Source organism: Schistocerca americana, chromosome 4, assembly GCF_021461395.2.
Source record: "Schistocerca americana isolate TAMUIC-IGC-003095 chromosome 4, iqSchAmer2.1, whole genome shotgun sequence".
Classification (NCBI taxonomy): Eukaryota; Metazoa; Arthropoda; class Insecta; order Orthoptera; family Acrididae; genus Schistocerca; species Schistocerca americana.
The window spans coordinates 539,477,145-539,499,443 of NC_060122.1; the positions used below are offsets into that span (position 1 = coordinate 539,477,145).

Genomic DNA, 22,299 nt, shown 5'->3' on the forward strand with positions numbered 1-22,299 from the left:
TCACATGATCCAACAGGATCTGTTCAGTGTACTGCAAGGCAGTAAGGTAACTATGGAAAATGTCAAGCCTCCCACATCCACAGAACCTTGGAAATCTGTCAGTTTCCTGGACAAAATTTGGCAGGTACCACTCACCATCGGTCTCCACCTACAAACATGGACCTCACCTTGCATCAGAATGTCCCAGGACTCGTCTGTGAATAATAGGATATAGGATATGTTATACATGTGGTATACATACACCATCGCAAACCAGGGATGACTAGGCATCTGTCTTCACGTGGAGATACAAAGTGTCGACAACCTTGTCCAACTCACCTTGCATACTGCCCTGTCTCCCTGTAGCGATGACATGTGGAGAAACATTGACATCTGCAGCAACATGACCAAAAGTCCATCCTTTTGGATCAAACAGACTGCCCTTGCAACTTGCACTGCATTAAGATGTTGTATGACAACTGACATCTGTGTACCTAACTAGGAAATTCTGGGACACCAATAATCACTTCCTTCAGCAGGGTTCACCTGACACTTTAGTGTGTAACACAGCAAATAGATGACTAATGATTTTAATCTTTGCCTACATTAAAAGTGAAGATTTCGTGCCATGCAGTAAGACTATAGATACTGTCAATATCAAAATAGATTTACTATACTGATTGTTGATACATGTTTCCCTAATTCATTTGAACATTGTATATTCACCACAAATATAAATAGTACGAGTGCACCTAGAAATACTCAGTCACTTGAAATGCACTGACATACCAAACCCATGCAACTCACATAATATTATAAACAAACTAGCCCTGAACATACCGGATGAACTTGCAGACACAACAAAGTACACTTATTACAGGGTTGTGTGCTAAATTTTCATAAATGCTGAAACAAGTATTTCCTTATTTCTGACAGAGAAAACAAATACCAGTTGTTGTGGGTTTGGTTTCAAAATTGGCTTAATAGTGACATATTTCCAAAAAAAAAAAAAAAAAATAAATAAATAAATAAATAAAAAATAATAAAAAAATTGAAAAAATTGAAAATTCCTTCTTAAATGATTGTCGTTGTTGTGGTCTTCAGTCCTGAGACTGGTTTGATGCAGCTCTCCATGCTACTCTATCCTGTGCAAGCTTCTTCATCTCCCAGTACCTACTGCAACCTACATCCTTCTGAATCTGCTTAGTGTATTGATCTCTTGGTCTCCCTCTACGATTTTTACCCTCCACGCTGCCCTCCAATGCTAAATTTGTGATCCCTTGATGCCTCAAAACATGTCCTACCAACCGATCTTAAATGATACCTATAGTGTAATAAAAGGTGTACAACTTTGCTTCCGCCATTTGCCGATAGGTGGCGACAACAGTAAGCAGCGGTCAAAAGAAACAGATCGCAGACATCAGTCAGTTAGCTTAAACCTTGGTCAGTATAACCTCAGTCAAACATTAGTCGATTTGTGTCTGCATCATAAAGTTGTTCTTGATTGAAAATGTCAGTCTACGAGCCTAATTCTCGTCATTTGCGGGAGGTGTTACTGTTTTGTTTCAATACGAAGAAAACAGCGGCTGAGTCTCATCGAATGATCTCAAGTTCGTATGGTCAGGACGCTATTAATGAAAGAACATGTCGTGAGTGGTTTCAACACTTCAAGAATGGGGATTTTAACGTCGTAGACCGGAATAGTGGTGGAAGAGAGAATATTTTCGAAAAAGCGGAATTGGAGAGATTGCTGAGTGAAGACTCATGTCAAACTCAAGAAGAATTGGCATGGTTAGTGGGAGTGACACTGTAATCCATTTCAAAATGTCTCAAGGCTATGGGCATGATTCAGAAAGAAGGATCTTGGGTCCCATGTGAGCTGAAACCAAGAGACGTTGAACGGCATGCGTTTGTTTGTGAACAGTTGCTTCAGAGGCAAAAACGGAAGGGATTTCTGCATCGCCTTGTGACCGGGGACAAAAAATGGGTTCATTATGATAATCCTAAACACAAAAAATCATGGGGATATCCCGGCCATGGTTCCACATTGACGGCCGAACCAAATATTCACAGCTCCAAGATCATGCTCTGCATTTCATGGGACCAGCTTGGTATCGTGTACTATGAGGTGTTAAAACCAAGTGAAACAATCACAGGTGGTTGTTATTGAACACAGTTAATGCATTTGAGTAGAGCATTAAAAGACAAACTGCCGCAATACAGCGAGAGGCACGATAAAGTGATTTTGCAGCACGACAATGCTCGACCCCACATTGCAAAAGAGGTCAAAAAGTACTTGGAAACGTTAAAATGGGAAGTCCTACCCCACCCACCATATTCTTCAAACATTGCTCCCTCTATCACCTGCTTAGATCAATGGCGCATGGCCTGGCTGACCAATATTTCCGATCTCATGAAGAAGTCACAAATTGGATAAATTCGTGGATCGCTTCAGATGATGAACAACTTTTTTTATGCTGGATTATTAGACTGCCCAAAAGATGGTAGAAAGTAGTGGCTAGTGATAGAAAATACATTGAATGATACATGTGTGACCAATTTGTTTCATTAAAGCCTCAAGTATTGGGGAAAAAACGACGGAAGCTAAATTATACACCTTGTACTGTACGGAAAGTTCCGTGGTAGAGACATGTGAATTATTTAGGAGTAAAGGAGACTACTCACTGAAAGGCAGAAGTGCTGCGTCATTGATAGGTACATGAACAAAAGGTACAGAGATTGGCTAGCTTTCAGAATGCACTTCATTTTTCAAGCTCGTGGGAAAAAAACACACACACACACAAATCTGTCTCCCTACATTGTGTTCAGTCAACTGCCAGTTCTTTCGTGGCCCGTGGTAAGTTTACTGGGCTGATGTTATGGGTGTGGGGTGGGGTGGGGTGAGGGATGGAGAGAGGCAGAAGACAGTGAGGGAGTTGGGGCCTGGCAGCTCGTGGGAGAGTGGAAAGCCATCTGTGGGTTAGCTAGGGTTGCAGCTAGAGGGCTCATTGGTAGATGGCTGAGCACTCGGTTTCGTAGACTAGGGTGTGAGATAACAGCACACAACTAGCTGATGTGGAACACAAATTGGGCAGAGGCACTGGAGCAGGGGATGGTGAAAACACACACACACACACACACACACACACACACACACACACACACTATTGGGTGGGGAGTGGGATAGTGAGTTACCTTAGGTGTAGGCCAGGAAGGTTATGGGAGCAAAGGATGTGCTGTAAGGATAGCTCCCATCTGTGCAACCTAGCAAAGCTGATGGTGGTGGGGAGAAGCCAGATGGCACAGGTTGTGAAGCAACCATTGAAATCTTAGCCTGGTATGCTCTGCTGCATGTTGTGCCACTGGGTAGTCCACCTTGGTTTTGGCAACAGTTTGGCAATGGCCATTCATTCCAGTTGACAGCTGGTTGGTTATCATACGAATGTAAAATACTGTGTAGTGTTGCAACAGAGTTGGCATATAATTTGGCTGTTTTCACAGATGGCTGGCCTTTGATGGGGTAGGATAAGCCTGTGACAGGTCTGAAGTAGGTGATGCTTTGTGGATGGATTGGGCAGATCTTGGATCTGGGCCTTCCACAGGGATGTGATCCCTGTGATAGTGGATTGGGAGAGGAAATGGCATAGGGATGGACTAGGATGTTGTGGAGAATGGGTGGGCAGCAGAACACAACTTTGGGAGGGGTGGGAAGTATCTTGGGTTGGATGTCCCTCATTTCAGGGCATTGCAATAGATAATCAAAGCCCTGACAGAGGATGTGGTTCAGTCATTTCAGTCTGGGTGGTATTGGGTGACAAGGGGGGCACTCCTTTGTGGTCTGTTCTTGGCATGGACATGAGGATCTGGTGTGTGTCAGGATATGGCATGGGAGGCATGTTTGTGAACTAGGTCAGGAGAGTATCGTCTGTCTGCGAAGGCATTTGTTAGTCCTTCAGCATACTGGGCGAGTGAGTTCTCATTGCTGCAGATGAGTTTACCACAGGTGGCCAGGCTGTATGGGAGGGATTTTTGTGTGGAAGTTGTGGCACCTGTCAAAGTGCAGATACTGTTGGTGATCAGTGGGTATGATGTGGACCGAGGTGTGGATGGAGCCATCTGAGAGGAGGTGGTAGACATTTAGGAAGGTGGCACAAGGAGTGGAAGAGGACCAAGCGGAGTGGGTGGGAGAGAATGTGTCGAGGTTGTGGAGGAATTAGGATAGGGTGTCCTGGCCTTGGGTCCAGATTGTAAAGATGTTTTCAGTAAACCTGAACCATACCAAGGGTTTGGGATTTTGAGAAGCTTGGAATGTTTCCTCTAAGTGGCCCATGAAAAGGTTGGCATAGGACGGTGCCATGCAGGTGCCCACGGCTATGCCATGAATGTGTTTGTATGCCATCCTTGAAAGGTGAAGTGGTTATGGGTTCGGACGTAGTTGGCTAGGTGTACAAGGCATGAAGTGGGTGGTTTGGAATCTGCAGTGTGTTGGGAGGAATAGTGTTCAATCGCATCAGGGACATATTGCATCAACAATGACAATTAGGGATTCAGCAGGTAAGAAAGTGGGGTGAGGGGATAATGAGGAGGAACACTGTGGATAGGATGGGGTTTGGATAGTGGTGCCCCAAAGTGGGAGTAGGATATCAGCAGACTTGATAGCTTGTGGAGGTGGTGGTTGGAATGTTCTTCTAGGTGCTGAGAGTATCAGTATTTCACTTTGGGTGATGAGGTGTAGGTAGTGGTGATTTCATATTAGTAGTATTTTGTAGAGGTAGTGGAGGTGGTACCTACAGTAAAAGATCAACATTCTGTCCAAATTTCAAGTTTCTATCCTTAGTGGTTTGGTCTGGACGATGATGAGTCAGTGAGTGAGTCAGTCTATCGGGACATTGCCTTTTATAGATTAGATCATAGGCTCGTTCAGAGATCCATCTCTGTTCAGTACTGTTAGTACCTGACAGTTATTTGAATTCTGTGCCCAGCTTGAGTATCGATACTTGGACTTCATACTTTGGCCACAGTTAGCTCCCACACAGAAGGGGTTAGGGGTGTGACGCAATGGCAGATGTATCATGTTCGGTCGTCCACTGATGCAAGAGTGTCTGTAGATACTGTGCCCCAACACTTGCCCAGCAGTCTCACTAGTTACTTTAAACCTTTGATGTGTGTCATAGATTATTAGTATGATTGACCATGCCTGTATGAAGTTTAGATTTGGATTGCTCCTTGGACTCTTTGTTACACTCTAGACTTTGTATTTGGCTAGCCGTTCACTTTGTTATCTCTGCCGTCATTGACCACAGGAACTGCCTGTTTATTCCACTTGTCTAATTGGTAAGAAACTATATTCCCCCTATGCAGAGTAGAGTAGAAAAGTTCCTCTGACCCATTACAATTACTTAAAATAGTGATCAACCAACTTTATAAAAAAGCAGAGATTTCATCTTGTGGCTCTTTATCCACCAGCTGTGCAAATCACTAGCAATTCTTCGCCACCCCCAGTTGGCTCATTTTGCTCCTTGATTCTATCATTTAGTTTCCATATTAGAGATGATATTAAATGAACAAAATCTTTCACCTTTTAATCCTCAGGTGCCCTCCTAAATAAAAATACGTGCATATAGGTAGGTGTATGTGTATGTGTGTGTGTGTGTGTGTGTGTGTGTGTGTGTGAGAGAGAGAGAGAGAGAGAGAGTGAGAGAGTGACGAATAACTTTTGCTTCTATCTAAATACATCTAATAAAATTTGGAGAAACTTTTATTTTCATAGTGTAGTATGCCCTTCAAAATTACCTGTGGTAGCATTAGTGTTCATTAAATAATTATTTTTATACTTCTTTATATCGTTTGTTGTTTACTTTATATTTCTTTACATACCTTGACACTATCACAACTGTAATATTACTTGCTTCTGATTTATAAACCAAAACTAATTTGTTTCCAAATAGGTTTCCAAAAGGGAAGGAGATTCATCTTTAATGCAGTTAAAAGAAGAATTTAGAACATATGATGCCTTACGAAGGGAACATGATGCTCAAATTGTCCAGATAGCTACAGAAGCTGGCCTTCGAATTGCTCCTGATCAGTGGTCTGCTTTACTTTATGGTGACACTGCCCACAAATCACATATGCAAAGCATTATTGACAAACTACAAACTCCTCAATCATTTGCCCAGTCAGTACAAGAGTTGGTAATTGCTCTTCAAAGGACAGGAGATCCAGGAAACTTGTCTGTTCTTCGATCTCATTTAGAGTTGTTGGCAGCAATTGATCCAAGTCCAGGTAAGAATTGAAAGTGTTTTCTTCCACAATATAAAGCAATCTAAAAATAAAAATGTTATTTGTATGCTGCTTTCCATTTCTGAATTGAATCTGAGATTGTATGTATTTTTTCATTTATTTTCTTGTCTTGATGTTTTATTTACACCTCCAGTTTTCAGTTATTAGTTTAATAAGGTTGTGTAGCATAGTCTTCCATTGGAACATCTTAACATGTATTTTGGCTTTGCATTCTGTTGATAATTGTATTCAAAATTATGTCTAAGGAGTCTCTTCCAACTTCCAATGAAAACCTGGAATGAAATTTATAACTATGTTAAAAACAAGTTTATGGCTTACAAATAATATATATTTACTGGAAGACAGAATGGTTGATGTGTCCACACTTTCGGGAGGCAACAGTCAAGTACTGCTGATAGAAACATTTAAAAGTAGGAAACAAACTGTTTGTGGCCTTTGGAACTGTTAGTTCCTTCCACAGGGAGGTAGCCAGCTTCGGGAGGAGGGGCAGGTTACTCAAACCACAAGTTAAGAGTGTCCCACCTGTAGTTGGAAGAAGGGAGAAAAATATGAAGAGCTCTGTCAGTGATTGTAGGCATCCATAATAGTAGAATTGTGCCAGCGTCAGTCCAGAGACAGAGTGAGGAGTAAACATGATTGTGAGGAAGAGAAATGAGAAGGGAAATGCAGTAGGAAAGGGGATGGAGGAAAACCAGGGAGAGAAGGTGGAAGTGGGAGGGGAGATGAAGATAAAAAAGTACAAAAATAAAGAGAAGGAAGAAAGAAAAAGGAAACCTCAACCCCAAAAATCATCCAGGAATTCCCTAAACCATAATCAAGCTGAGTTCTGACCTAGACATGACTGGATATTTTGCGATGGGAAGTGTTTGACACACAGGATAATCAGCTCACCCCTCAATGGACAAAACCACACCTAATGACCTCTTTCCTTCCACAAGCATGCGCTACTGCTTCTGTACAGCTCCTTAGTGTTCCTGGTACACACATGCTTGTGCCCCCCCCCAACACACACACACACACACACACACACGCGTGCAAACAACTCTCACACACAACTGCAGTCTCAGGCAATCAAAACCGCACTGCGACCCCCACCATACTATCCCTCCTCCTGCCTCCTCCTTACCCCCACCCAGTCACCATTCCCATCATGCACTGGTGCTGCTACTTGCAGTGTGGTTTCAGTTGCCTGAGACATACAACGGCCTCTCATCCGTAGAACACTGCTTTCCTAAGAACCAACTGACAGACTCCTCATAACCTCCTTTATTGTCATCCCAGTCAACTTTGTCATTTCCGATAACTACTTCATGTTCGAGGGCTGGACCTGCAAACTGATCTGGGGGACCCCTAAGGGAACTTGGATGGTCCAGTCCTATGACTCACTATCTTTTCAGCGTCCACATAATTAGGTATTCAACACCCACACCTGAACTTGTTCCAGATTTATTTATGATGTATTTGTGGCCTGGACTCATGGTGAAGAACTACTCCTACAGTTCGTGAAACAGATTAATTGCTTTTCTGAGTGCAAAGCCGTCTTCTTTCACATTGACCATCAACCGATCATCACATAAAACCAACCAATTAACAGTAAGACCTGCACTTCAACTGCTGTCACCTAGTCCACATCGAATCCTCACTTCCCTACTGCCTGGATATCTGGGCAAACACATCACCTCCACCACTGATCCCCTCAACACCTACACCAGCTACCTCATCTAGACTTTCCTCTTTAGCAACAATAACACCACAGATATTGTCCGTCAGCAAATCTCCTGTGCAGTCTCTTCCTCTCAACTTCTTTCAAACACAGTATCTGGTTCCAAAAAACATAGAAGCACCCCATTTGTCATGCCCCAATACATTATTCTACTGAGGCTCAGACTTTCTCAGGCCAATCCTGAAATGAGAGCTCTTCTTGATATGCTCCTGAAAAGACCCACTTTAATCTTCCATCACTGTCCCAATCTCTGTAACATCCTTGTCAAACCATGTCACATTCCTAGACCAAAATTCCATCTACAAATTTCCTATACCTACTATTGTTCCTGCTACAAAACTTACATCTTGCCCTCTCCAGCAACCACTTATTCCACCCATACTGCTGCTAAATCCAACACATCATCCAAGACAGCTACCTATGTTTACTAACGTGTTCATTGCATTGGTTTTTATGTAAGAATGAACACTAATAAAGTGGCAGAGCACATGAATTGTCCCAGAAAAACTGTCTGCCTTGGGGAGACCCAATATCCATTCGCCAAGATCCACTTTCTGCAGTGAGACTTACAGGACCTGAGAGGTTGCTACAGCAAATAGACAGTTCGGATCATCCCACTCGGCCCTATTTTCCCTGAGCTTGAAGACGGAAACTTGTTCTTCATTGTTTTCTGTTATTCCACCACCCTCTTGAACGTGAGTTGTTCCATTTACTTATATCTTTTATTAAACTTTTTACTCTAAGTTTTTTACTTTCCCTGTTTTCTTCTTTCTTTTCTTTTCTATTCTTTTCTTTTGCCCACAAAAAATATACTTCATCACTTTCCTCCTAGCTCTTAACTGCACTGTTAATTTCTCTTTCTCTTAATCTGCCTTTGCTTCTCGACTCCTATCATTTATGGACTGAAGCTGGCACAGTCCTTACCAATGTATTATCTTTGATGTCTTTTTCTCATCTATTTCCGTACTACTTCGCCCCCACTCATCCTCAAAACTGGTTGTTCTCTTTCAGTGTGGAATCTAGGTAACCTGCCCCTTGTGTTGAACATTTACAAACCTGTTCCTCTTCCCTCCTTAATTAAGAAACTAACTGTTATGGAAGCAAGGAAGAGGTTCTTTTTTCTTAAAATGTGTATCAGCAGTAATGGAATTTCCCCTCTGAAAGGTAAGTATTGGCCAGACATTTGTCTCCTTGTAATTTTACTGTTTACTCGGCTGAATTCTCCATTTGATGCAGATGCAGTAAAACAGAACACTAGATGCATTCTTCAGTTTTTGACCAGTGCATGTTTATGTTAGACAGGATGTAAAAGGGCTCAAAATAAGGATACAAAAAAAAGTTAGAACTCAATAAAATATGATACTGAAATTGTCAGATTCATGATGACAGTTTAATAATATTTTATTGAAAGTTATAGTCTGTGATGACAGTTTAATAATATTTTATTGAAAGTTATAGTCTGTGTGGTGAATCATGCTATTGACAGTTCTCGTTACCAGATGGAAATGTTCCCAGATGCGGCTTATCAGTTTATGGCACCCCATGCCCAGTCACTGCTGCTCATATTCTCAAATGATAAAAACGAAACCAAAGCAAGACACAAGTTGTTTTTGTATGCATAAATTTATCACCACCAGCTTTTCTGAACTACGAAAAAGGAGTTATCCTAGCAACACATCCATCGCTTGCGTAATCGTCCTGTTCCCAGTCTGTGGTAATCCACTGTTCCCATACCCAACAAATTCCTCTTCCTCTATCTTCACCCCTCCTAATTCACATCGCCATGTCACCTTCAGTGTGTGCCATTCCCCATGGCTCAGATAGCTATGCATCATATTTCTAGCCTATGCAGTTGCTATACCTCCTTCCCTTCATTCCTTGCTGGCAAACAAGCTGCATCCCTGTGAGCTATAGCCGCACACCCCAACCCATCCTTGTAATGTAGAGGTATAGGTATAGGATTAGGCGGGGGGGGGGCCTTGACAAGTTTAGTTTCATTCCAAAGTTGTGACCGGTACATACCGGTAACATTTGTCTGTTCTGTCCTTTCATTTACAATTGCCAGCAACCTCAGAGATCTACAGTATAAACAAGGTAGGTTGAGCTTCATTCCAAAGTTGTGATTAGTACATATTGCCTTTTGTTTATGACTATTGGCAGTCCCAGTGATCTAGTAGCAGGACAGCATCTCGTGCTGTGTAAGTCAGTCAGAAATAAACAAGGTAAACATGTTTGAACATGAGCATCTGTATAATTTACTTTCACAAACTCTTGTTTCTTCCTTGTCGCTATTTATGCCATGTTTTAAAAACCTGAATTTCAGAACAGTATTTTGTAAAAGAACGAGAAATCATTTATCACAAGTTTGTTTGTACTTCTTTTTATCTAGGGAACGTCCTGATTGGCCTGTAATGCATGCTTGCTGTTTGCCTATAATAAATTTGGTGCATAATGTTTACAGATACAGGGATCAATTTGTAAGTCATGGCGGTTATCATATGTCAGGCGATAATGTGATGACATCAGAATCCCACTATGTGCATTTAACCGGTACGGCAATGTGTATCTGAATGACAACACAAAATAGAGTTCCTGTACAGGAGGTCATGGTGTATCTGAATCACAACGCAAAATGGGGTTCCTTTACAGGAGGTTGAAATGACACGCACACATTGGGTCTCTGTGTAACTTTATTGTGCACGAGTATGAATGGAACAAAAAGAATCAGAATCCACTATCGTGCTTCAAAATAGTCCCCAGTGCATACGCATAGCACTGCCAACAATGGGGAAGATGCTGAAATGCCATGAGGACATTCCCCGTTTTGAAAACACCTCCCACACTGTGGTTTTGTCAATTGTGAAACGAGGTAGAAGTCACATGGACTGCGGTCTGGTGAGTAGAGTGGGTGGGAGAGGACCCATCTTGTAGCATGACTAACCTTCATGTTTCAGGCTCTGGTACTGAACCGTCCTTACATGCGGTAGCAGTCTCTCGGTGGATTTTTGTAATGTTCGCCTCGGGCTTTCCAGGGTATTTACTGTGAGTACGGCGATGTAGTTCTCAATATACATAAATGATTTATTGGACAAGGTGGGCAGCAATCTGTGGTTTTTTGCTGATGATGCCGTGGAGTATGGTAAAGTGTCGAAGTTGAGTGACAGTAGGAAGATACAGCATGACTTAGAAAAAATTTCCAGTTGATGTGATGAATGGCAGCTAGTCCTAAATGTGGAAAAATGTAAGTTAATGCAGATAAGTAGGAAGATCAAACCTGTAATGTTCAAATACAGTATTATTAGTGTCGTGCTTGACACAGTCAAGTCGTTTAAATATCTGGATGTAACGTTGCAAAGTGATATGAGGTGGAATGAGAATATAAGAACTGTGGTATGGAAGGTGAATGATCTACTTCGGTTTATTGGGAGAATTTTAGGGAAGAGTGGTTCACTCATAAAGGAGACCGCATGTAGGACACTGGTGTGACCTATACTTGAATATTGCTCAAGCGTTTGGGATCCGCACCAGGTTAGACTGGAGGAAGACATCAAAGCAATTCAGAGGCGGGCTGCTAGATTTGTTACCGGTAGGTTCAAACAACATGTAAGTGTTATGGAGATGCTTTGGGAACTCAAAAGGGAATCTAGAGAAAAGGCAATGTCCTTTTCAATAAACACTATTGAGGAAGTTTAGAGAAGCAGCATTTGAAGCTGACTGGCGAACGATTTTACCCCGCCAACATTTATTGCGCGTAGGGACCACGAAGATAAGATATGAGAAATTAAGGCTCATATAGAGGCACATAGAAAGTTGTTTTTTCCTCCTCTTTTTGTGTTTGCCACACACCGTACGGTAGCTTGTGGAGTATTTATGTAGATGGAGAGTATCTATGTTGATGGAGAGTAATCCATCCTGGTTTTTCTGTTTTATGTAGGTGCAGATGTAGACAAGTTTCAAAAATCACAACTTGCGATTTTGTATGTTTGAAGAGGTGCTATCCAGCACCTAAAATTTTAGAAATTAAGTACTGCTTTTCGGTGAGTGGACTCGTATACTCCTACAGATTAGAGTCACACTGAACAGTTTATCAGTATATTAACAGTAATAATTGTAAAAAAGTACTCACAAAATAATGATAGGGTGATGGCATGTTCTCGTCTTAAACGCCTGAGAGTGGTGCAGGAACAGTAAAGCTATTAGCAGTTTTTCTACTCCTCACTAGTCACTTGGCTGACTGCTTCCACAAGGAGTTATTCAACTCTTTGCTGTTTGCTGCAATGTAATTTTTTCTTTGTTCCCACGTACCTCTAGTATATGAAATTTACTTGAAGGAAACAAATTATGTAGGTTGGAAATTGTGGTTCCTTTTGTGGAATTGCGTCATTTTTAAATCTTTCCTGAGAGCCACATCTCGTCTTTTCAACCGTTGAATAGTAATATTTTTCTTGGTTGCCAATGTTGGTGTCCTGTGAACAACTGAATGATACAGGGCATTATTCATAAAAAATGGCTGATGATATTGTCAGATTTGTTCTTATCTGCACATAAGACAACAATTCATACTCCTTTTTTGGCAGGCACTGACATTGTCTCCTCACTTCAGCATAAACATAATGATGAATTGCATTAACCCAAGTTTCATCTACCCACACTGTACTTTCAAATGTCATGCTTGTGATGCTGCACAGAAATCTGCACCACCATGCAACAATGTCTGTCCTTTTATCTGATACTGTGTTTTTGTTTTATTTTGATTCTGACTACTTAAAAATAGTCTTGATAATGAAAGCAAATATGTCGTACGATCTGATAATAATTTTGGTCTTGTATGACTTGGTATCTCATACAACTGTGGGGACAAATATAATTCTAGTCTGATATTTATTACTGTTTTAGTACAAGGCACACAGAGTGCAATGTTACCTCACATTCATTATTCAAAAGGATCTTCGAACAAATCACCAGCTATATATTCTTTCAGTTGGGAAGAAGATAATACTTTAAGTGCAGTAGAACCAATAATCAGCATCAAACAGTAACAGTTCTTCAACGTGCTGTGAGCTTCCCAGGCGATATCTCTGTTTCAGAAATATCTATTAATAGACCGCTGAATGAAAAGAATAATTTAATTTTTCTTTCCAGAAATTCAAAAAAAGAACTTTAAATTGATACTCATCTGATTCTTTTGTGATTACTTGATCTATTGTTGTTTAAATATTATTGCTGCTTTCATGCAAGTATGTTGACTTTAAAATTGCAAAAAGTGGCAAGAGATATAACTTCTTCTCACTGCAATTATGAAGTAAGTTCTGCTGTACCACTGGAGCTTTATTCATCACAGTTTGTTATACATTGATTGACATCGTGTTAGAGTCACACTGCTTCTTTATTATCTTGACAGTAAGTTTACTCATTAAAAGACACCAAGGCCTATTTGGCATTGCCAATTTCTATTTTAAAAACCTCTACTTTTCCTCTTCAGGCATTGCCATCTACATCCATACTACACAAGCCACCACACGGTATATGTACTGACACTATTCAGGATTTTATTAATCATACCCACATAATGTCTAAGCTGAGAATTAAAATGCATTCCCTTTAATATTTTCTCGTGTATTTACACGGAACGATGTAACCTTGTACATTAGTGAATTCCCAAGTCTGGCTCTGACTTCATACACAACTTAAAATTTCAAGTAGACCATTTTTTAATGTACCAAGGAATGTATTTTAATTCTTTAAAGTCATTGTAAGAATGTCTGCCCCTGTTAGGTGAGTGGTCAGCAAGACAGGATGTCATACCTAACGGCCCGGGTTCGATTCCCAGCTCGAAAGACTCACAGGCCTGACTAGATGCCCTAGCCACACAGCATTTCCATTTATTGTAAGAATTGCAGGTGATGCCATTTTTTGGTCGGATATTTTGTGCACATCACCTTTTGATATCCTTCAGCATCTGTGGTCCCAGTTCTTGCTAGCATGTAGCTCTGCTGTCACTGCACCTCGTTCACACACCATACATTATATGTAACAGAATAATTACAGCTACAGTTAACATGCATTTATAAGATCAAAGTTTATCCTTGCTATAATTCTCCAAAAAGAAACTGGAAAAATTTGTCAGCAATATGACATTCTGATGGGTGGAAATCCACTAACAACATCCACTGGGATTAGCCTTACAAAATGGTATCTTACACTTTCTGTTAATGTTTTAAATTCATTAATAACTAAATATCTAAAAGGTGTATCTTTAAGCATTGTACATAGTGAAAATATGCTGCCTTTAAAAAGATCATCTTTCTGAAGCAACATGAGCAATTTCAGTAGTGCAAGATGTTTTCTTATAGTAAGTTATATATATGATTAATGACAAGCCCTCATTTCACATGGGTAGCACTAAGTATGTATGGTGAGATGGCTTGTTTATAATATGTAGTGACATACAGAAACCTTTGTCACAGATTGTTCACTCTCTTAGTGGAAACCATATCAAAATCTCTAAAATAATTTCTGAGATTAGCTGTAACATGCAGACAGGAAAATGTGATGAAGGACATTAATTAATTAATAATATGTGTAGATGACAAATAGCATATTTCTGAAAATTATCCAATGCTGACACTTGCTTCTTCCTCAGAGACATCTGTTTCTGGTGTCTGCAGCCTTGTTGTGCCGCACTTGTCACAATCTACATTGTACTGTTCTTTCCCTGTTGCTACAATAGCGATTTTACTTACTTTCAAAGCTGTTGAAATCCTCTTTACAATCTGAGCAACAGAAAGGAGATGTTCAGGTGATGTGTTATGCTTGCACTGATATAGTTTGAAATGAAATAGAAGTGCATAAGCACCGAAAACACCCAAAATGAACAATTGACAAACTAGACTTCTAGGTAAACAAAGCAAAATGACAGCACCAGTTAAACATAACATGCTCACAGCTATATTTCAAACAAGATTGCATTAGTTTTGCTTTGTGGCAACTTGGCTCGTGCTGTGTGTTCAAACACAGTCCATCAGTGGTCTGGCTTCTAGCAGTTACTTAGCAACAAAACAATGCTACTGAGCTGAGCTGTCAGTGCCAAAGACACTCTTCTAGACTGTAGACTGTTTGCTAACCAAAGAAGACTTTTCATGGCAAGATAAACCAATATCTTTTTCAAATAATGGTATGGGTAGAGGAGAATAAAATGAAATTTTGAAATCCTAGAAGGATTTGAGAGAAGTCTATGGCAAGAAACAAGGAAAATTTTGAAATAAAAGATGGAAAATAGATTTGCTCGTGCAATGGCTACTGCTGATTAATACATCTTGACAGTTACAATGCATTCTGGTAAAGTTACAGATGTGGGAAGGTAAAATAAATTTTCACTTATATTAAAACAAAATAAATGAATGACTTTCATCTTTGTCGTACTTTACAGGTAATCTAAGTGAAGCATCAAACAAATAATCATTGAGTGTGATTGTCCCTCTTTGTTCAAGTGACGCCACAACTTTAGCCCAGTGATACTAAAGCTTTAGCTCTGTGGATGTGACAATTGTCATTTTGAAAGACAGGGCAACTAATATTGTTGTTGTTGTTGTTGTTGTTGTGGTCTTCAGTCCTGAGACTGGTTTGATGCAGCTCTCCATGCTACTCTATCCTGTGCAAGATTCATCATCTCCCAGTACTGCAACCTACATCCTTCTGAACCTGCTTACTGTATTCATCTCTTGGTCTCTCTCTACGATTTTTACCCTCCACGCTGCCCTCCAATACTAAACTGGTGATCCCTTGATGCCTCGGAACATGTCCTACCAACCGATCCCTTCTTCTAGTCAAATTGTGCCACAAACTTCTCTTCTCCCCAATCCTATTCAATGCTTCCTCATTAGTTATGTGATCTACCCATCTAATCTTCAGCATTCTTCTGTAGCACCACATTTCGAAAGCTTCTATTCTCTTCTTGTCCAAACTATTTATCGTCCATGTTTCACTTCCATACATGGCTACACTCCATACAAATACTTCTTAAACGACTTCCTGACAATTAAATCTATACTCGATGTTAACAAATTTCTCTTTTTCAGAAATGCTTTCCTTGCCATTGCCAGTCTGCATTTTATATCCTCTCTACTTTGACCATCATCAGTTATTTTGCTCCCCAAATAACAAAACTCCTTTACTACTTTACGTGTCTCATTTCCTAATCTAATTCCCTCAGCATCGCTCGACTACATTCCATTATCCTCGTTTTGCTTTTGTTGATGTTCATCTTATATCCTCCTTTCAAGACACTGCCCATTCCATTCAATTGCTCTTCCAAGTCCTTTGCTGTCTCTGACACAACTACAATGTCATCGGCGAACCTCAAAGTTTTTATTTCTTCTCCATGGATTTTAATACCTACTCCGAATTTTTCTTTTGTTTCCTTCACTGCTTGGTCAATATACGGATTGAATAACATCGGGGATAGGCTAAACCCCTCCCAACCACTGCTTCCCTTTCACGTCCCTTGACCCTTATAACTGCCATCTGGTTTCTGTACTAATATTATAGTACTCCTTAAGATGGCAGATAAACTGCAGTATTGTGTGGCTTACCTCTACTCTGTCTGCAACCAGTGTCACAACCAAGCTACACAGGCAGCCTGCTCCATTTCAGAAGATACTCAAGGGCTGCCACAACACACTTGACTACCAGGTGGCCAACAAAGTGCCAGCAGAAGTTGCTGGCACCACTGATCTCGTTCTTAGACCAGTGACATGACAGGAAGCAAAACACCAGCTCAATTAGAGTGGGCTTTCTGGATCAGGCACCGAATTAGTGAGGATTTTCTCAATCAGGAGCTCACTTTGGGGCTGTCACTGCACTGTCACCACCTTCCGAGTCAGCCTTCTCATCCTAGATCCTGCAGTGGGTCTTCCGTGAAGATGACGCTGCCCCGATGGGAAGATTGACTTTTGGATTTTAGTATTTCTCTGATTTTTTATAATTTGGCTTCACAGGACTTTGTAAATTCTCCTTGAGAACTTGGACTCAGTATTAAGTGCGTCATTAACTTTAATTGGACTTCATCTCTTAAAAAAAAGAATATCATGAATTTTGGTCGGACTTGGTTTGTCTCTTTAGCGTGCCAAAAGCTTTAATTCATAACTTCCGTTCCCCCATCACCAGGTGGATGGGTTGTTTTGTGTTCAACACAGAAAAGTTTATTTTGGACTTACTTTTAAACTGGGATTGCTGGCTTAACAAATTAGTTTTCTGAGTACCAGACAGTTTGAGTTCAACCAAAAGAGCATATTTTGGTTAATGACTTTTCAAGACCTGTCTACCAATTATGTTTCTTACTACAAACAAGGTTCTGTTCAGTTTATACGTGGGCCTTTACTTTTGGAACCGCCCGCAGCAGACATACTAACTGGCGATGAGGAAAATGTTTTAGTGAGGTTCTTCAGTGCTCTTCTCATCTGCCATATTAATTGGCAAGAAGGTATTTGTTATTTTTCGAATGAATGCTTACATGTGTGTCTGGCCCTGCTACATAGGGCTTTGGCTTGCTGGTCTATTTACCTGCAGATTGGAGCTTCTCAACAAAGTGGCTCTTCTGTGTTTGCCATGGTTGATGGTTCCCAGCATAGAACCTGAACCTGAGGCTGATGCCATCATGACTCTAGAGGTAACCGACCACTGTCCTCAGTGCACTGCTGGGACTGACCACCTCCACCCACCAGTGGCGCTACCTCTTGTTTCTGGCATGACTCCGGGCCCTGTGTTTGGAATCCTGACGCCAGCTGCTTTCCACCGCCATCTCTGTTGCCCCACCAGGGTTTGCTGTTGCCAGACTGCACCGTTACAGCCTCCTCCTCTGCAGGTGGTGTTGACATTTTCTTACACTTCGACTCTACATCATGTTTCTGTCTCTCTCTATTCCCGATGTGTGTCTTGCCTTCTGCACCTGGCCCAGTCCCATCCTACGCCTTGTATGTGCTTTTTGTTTGTTTTTATGCCTCCTGTGTGCACAGGTCTTTGAAGTTTCCTTTCTGTGCCTAATTTATGCACTAAATGTCCTATTCTCTCCTGAGTATTTCTGCACAGCACAGTTCCCTCCCCCTAGTGCTTCCAAATCACACAATTCCCTCCAAGAAGTGTTTCTGTACCACATGATTCCCCCCCCCCCCCCTACCGCCCTCACGGAAGCGCCCCCACACCTCGTGAATTTCCCCCCCCCCCCCCTGCCCCCCCCCCTCCACGTTCTTCCACCCCCCACCCCCACCCCACAGCTGCAACCACATAAACACATTTCCCTCTCAAGTTCTTCTCTACCACACATTCCCTCCTAAGCCCTTCTGTATCACACAATCCCCTCAAGTGCTTCCATATATCACTTTTCCATGCTGTGTGCTAGCACATGACAAATTATGTTCCCTCATGTTTTTGCACAACACCTGTCCCTACCAAGTGCTTTGGCACAACGATTGATCCAATTTTCTGTTCCATGTTTTTCTGCCCGTGGTGACCCATCTGTTATTGATGTGGTACTGTTGCCTTCTGGACTGGCTTCAGGCAGCCCACCCATTAGTCACTACCAGCCACCCCAGGCCCACCCTTACCGGTCACCAGGTCACGGCTGCTGGCTGTCCTGGATACTGCCCCCACACCCCAGGACCTGTCTTCCATTCGATGCTGTGCTCATCGCATAACACACAGCTGAGGATCCAGCATGTCACAGGTTTCTCTACCCGACATGGGACCTTCTCGGCATCCTTCCCCAGACAATGTGGATGGCAGTCAGCCTTCCCCAACAGCAGCAGCACCATTAGTGCTTATCACTTGGGGCTACACCAGCGATGCCAGATTCACCACTTACGGGTGTGAACTTCGGCTCATGAGACTTTCTACAGCCATCAAATGCCGCATATCACCTGCGGAATTCACCCGTCTCTCCCACACAATCCTGTGCATCAATCCCATATAAACAATACATGATTTGTTGGATAAGATAACATTTGCAGTCCTTCCTGGTCCATTTTTTTTCTTTCTCTTTGCCCTTTGTAAAAGATTTTGAGTGACCACTTTATCTTTCGTAAACATTCCAGTAGATCTCCATTGAATGCTATTCCTTCGAGAATGATTGCTTGGACTAAGACAAGAAGGACCCAGTGGAAATCCTACCACACATCCTACATTTTTTAGCCAGGAAATTAGACACGTGCTAGCAATCCCAATCCAATGTTGCCATCTTTCAGCCACAGTTGTTATGCAGCTTCCAACTACTGCAAGATGCACCACGTTTTTCACAGCACAGCTTTTAGTACACACAAACATAATTGATTCATTTTGCTACTGCACTGTAATGGAATTGTGCCCCATCTAATGAAAGGTGAAGAAGACAAACACCACTCTACATACTGCCATAAGCACTGTAGGCTGCTGCTCTTCACAGTATTTGTATTGATTGGCATCATTATGTCCTGGCCTCACAAGGGCTGAATGCATCCCACTTGCCAACAACGCTCGGTAGACCCTGACCAGTGACCTATGCAAATGATAGCCAAGCGCAGCAGTGCTGAACTTCAGTGTTATGAGAGGAACCAGTGTTACAACTGTGGCAGTGCCATTGGCATCATTATTGTACAGGCTTCTTTCTTTCTTCCTCCTTCTTCTTCTTCTTCTTCTTCTTCTTCTTTTGTTTTTAATTGCTTGCTCCTCCGAAAGTACTGGTGCTATTTAATTTGGACCTTCAGTAATTGCTCATATTCTAAAATACCAATATGTTATTCAGTAGTCGCATGGTCTCTGTGGTTGTAGCTATGTTTTGTTCATTTAGAACATAATGTCTCCCTCAGAGGTTCCAGTCGGTATCAGTTGGATATAGACAGATGTTGCAAAAGGTCTTTACAAGACTCCTAGAAAATTATGGTCGTACATGATACCTGTAAGCAGGTCAAAAATGTCTATTCAGTCACTAATCAATTAAGACAGAATTTCTATTTGGTGTACTAGGGGCTGTTTGCTTTAAATGTGGATAAATGTAAGTTGGTGTGAATGAGTAGGAAAAACATTGTAGTGAAGCTAAAATACAGTAATGATGGTGTGCTGCTTGACTCTGTTACAAAATTAATTGTCTAGGTATAAAGTTACTTTTAGACATGACAAAAAAAAAAAGGGTCACCTGCAGGGCAGCTGAATTGCCAGCGATTAATATGAAGTGCAGCGCACCTTCCTACATTACCAATTTCAATCCAAGAGCTAAATTTGCTCAAAATTTTAGTTATAAATTACATTTTCCTTGGCAGTTAAATGAGGTGTTTTGCATGTAGTAGAAGATTTATATCAGGAAACAAAAAAAACTTTTGTTTTATATACTTATCTTGAAGAATTTGAAGGTGGTGGCAATTGTTCACTGCAGATGTCCTAGGTTTGTTACTTTTTTGGTTTATGCTCTTTCTTTTTTCCTTATTCTGCATTTTTGAGTGATTGTGTATTATTGCTTTCTGAAATAAAAATCCAACCCACCTGAATTTTTAATTTTCTTCATTTACTCATATAAAACAGGTGCCTGACACAATAGCTCTATCACAGCTATTTTACAACAACAGAGTGACAAATACTACTCTGTAGCAACTACTTAACAAATGAACATACTTTATCTTGACAGTAGCCCATATATAGACTACTGACAGTACATCCTACTTTCAGCATTATTATAATTAATGGTTTTTGTAAATTTCAATGATAAAAGATCAAGGCAAATAATTTTACTTGTGACATCAAGGTTAACAGAGAACGCAAATATAACTTGAATTACCTGTTTATGACGTGTAAAGTTTTTCCATGCTAAATTTTCTAAAATAAATCTCTTCAAAGTTAGTATTAGAATATGTAAAATTTCAATAAGAATAATTGGTGTTTTAATTGCATACACTATAATACTAAAGTTTTATCATTTTATATTTAAAAAAACACTCTTCTAGTTTATACTGAAGACCAGTAAATTGAAGATTGTTTACTAGCGAATAAATAATTACGTCATTTAAGAAAACTGTATAAATTGCTTTCTGTTGTAGACTGTTGCTCTTCGTGCCATTGACCAATGGTTTGTGTAAGTTTAAAATTAGGATATGACCCCCCCCCCCCCCACACACACACACACACACACACACACACAAAGTGTGTTAATGTTACAAAATTATTGATTTTTCAAGATATTTAGTAGTTGGATGTATCGTATAGTTCAGTAAGAGACGCTCAGTATGTTAATTTGCACACACGTCCAGAATTTCGTACATAAAATTTATGTATGAGTTTCTACCAAAAAAAGAAAATCTTTTATGTGTCAGAATTGTGTAGACACTGACTGAACAGAATCAGCATTGGTCTTTATTATTTATGGGTGCTCTGCCAAGAGTAATTTTTTCTCCCAAAAAGGCCTATTTGTGTAATTGTTTGTGATGTGTGATGACATATTAAATACGTATTTTACAGTGTTGTTATTGTCATCTTCTCCACATCACCGTCTCTCCTATTTAGAAATTTTATAGTATAAAAGAAAGTTCGGGATGTAATAACAACGATATTATGAACCACAATAGATTTCTGCTCACCACATAGAGGAGGTGTTGAGTCACAGACAGGCACAATGAAAAGACTGCTATACATTTAAGCTTTCAAATAAAATAGTCCTTCTTTAGAAACAGAAAACACACACACACACACACACACACACACACACACACACACGGCCGCTATCCCTGGCTGATGTGATGTGACCCAAGATGAACGTCCATGACAGTATTAAAATGCTGTAGATCCTCTGGCAGCACTGTATTCTACCATTTTCAGCTGTGTATCACATAACAACAGCTGTTATCATCCAAATTTAGATTTTTGTTATACAGTCCGGAACTACATTCAAACAATGTATGGCATTATTGTCTGATCTCTTACAGATTCTGTAGTTAGTTCAGATAATGCGAAAACACAAAAGCTGCACCTTTGCTTTTTTTGTTGCATCAGTATTGTGACCAAATGGGCGGTTGTCAAATATCATGTAGAGATGTTATTATGTTGGTCATATGTATAGAATAGACTTTTTTAGCAGATTTCTCTTTTCAGCAAATAATTCTGTGAACTAGGTATATATAAATTGCACTGAGCTTATTACACATTTCTGAGTATCAATTTATATTTTAGGACCTCATGTTACATCTAATCATTATGAGAAATGTTTTAGGAAGTGCATAAATTTAATTATAACTGGTATTACTGCCTTGTACAGCAGTATATGATATATTTATTTGATGACT

The 22,299-nt window shown here is 40.5% G+C and overlaps 1 protein-coding gene across 1 annotated transcript in view; it reads left to right on the forward strand.

Moving 5' to 3' along the window:
• The window catches only part of LOC124612389 (roquin-1), a 238,999-nt gene that overhangs the window by 67,161 nt on the left and 149,539 nt on the right, over positions 1-22,299 (forward strand). The window contains exon 6 of the mRNA XM_047140567.1: positions 5,928-6,261. Within this exon, the coding sequence (XP_046996523.1) occupies positions 5,928-6,261 (334 nt within the window). The remainder of the gene's footprint in view (positions 1-5,927; positions 6,262-22,299) is intronic.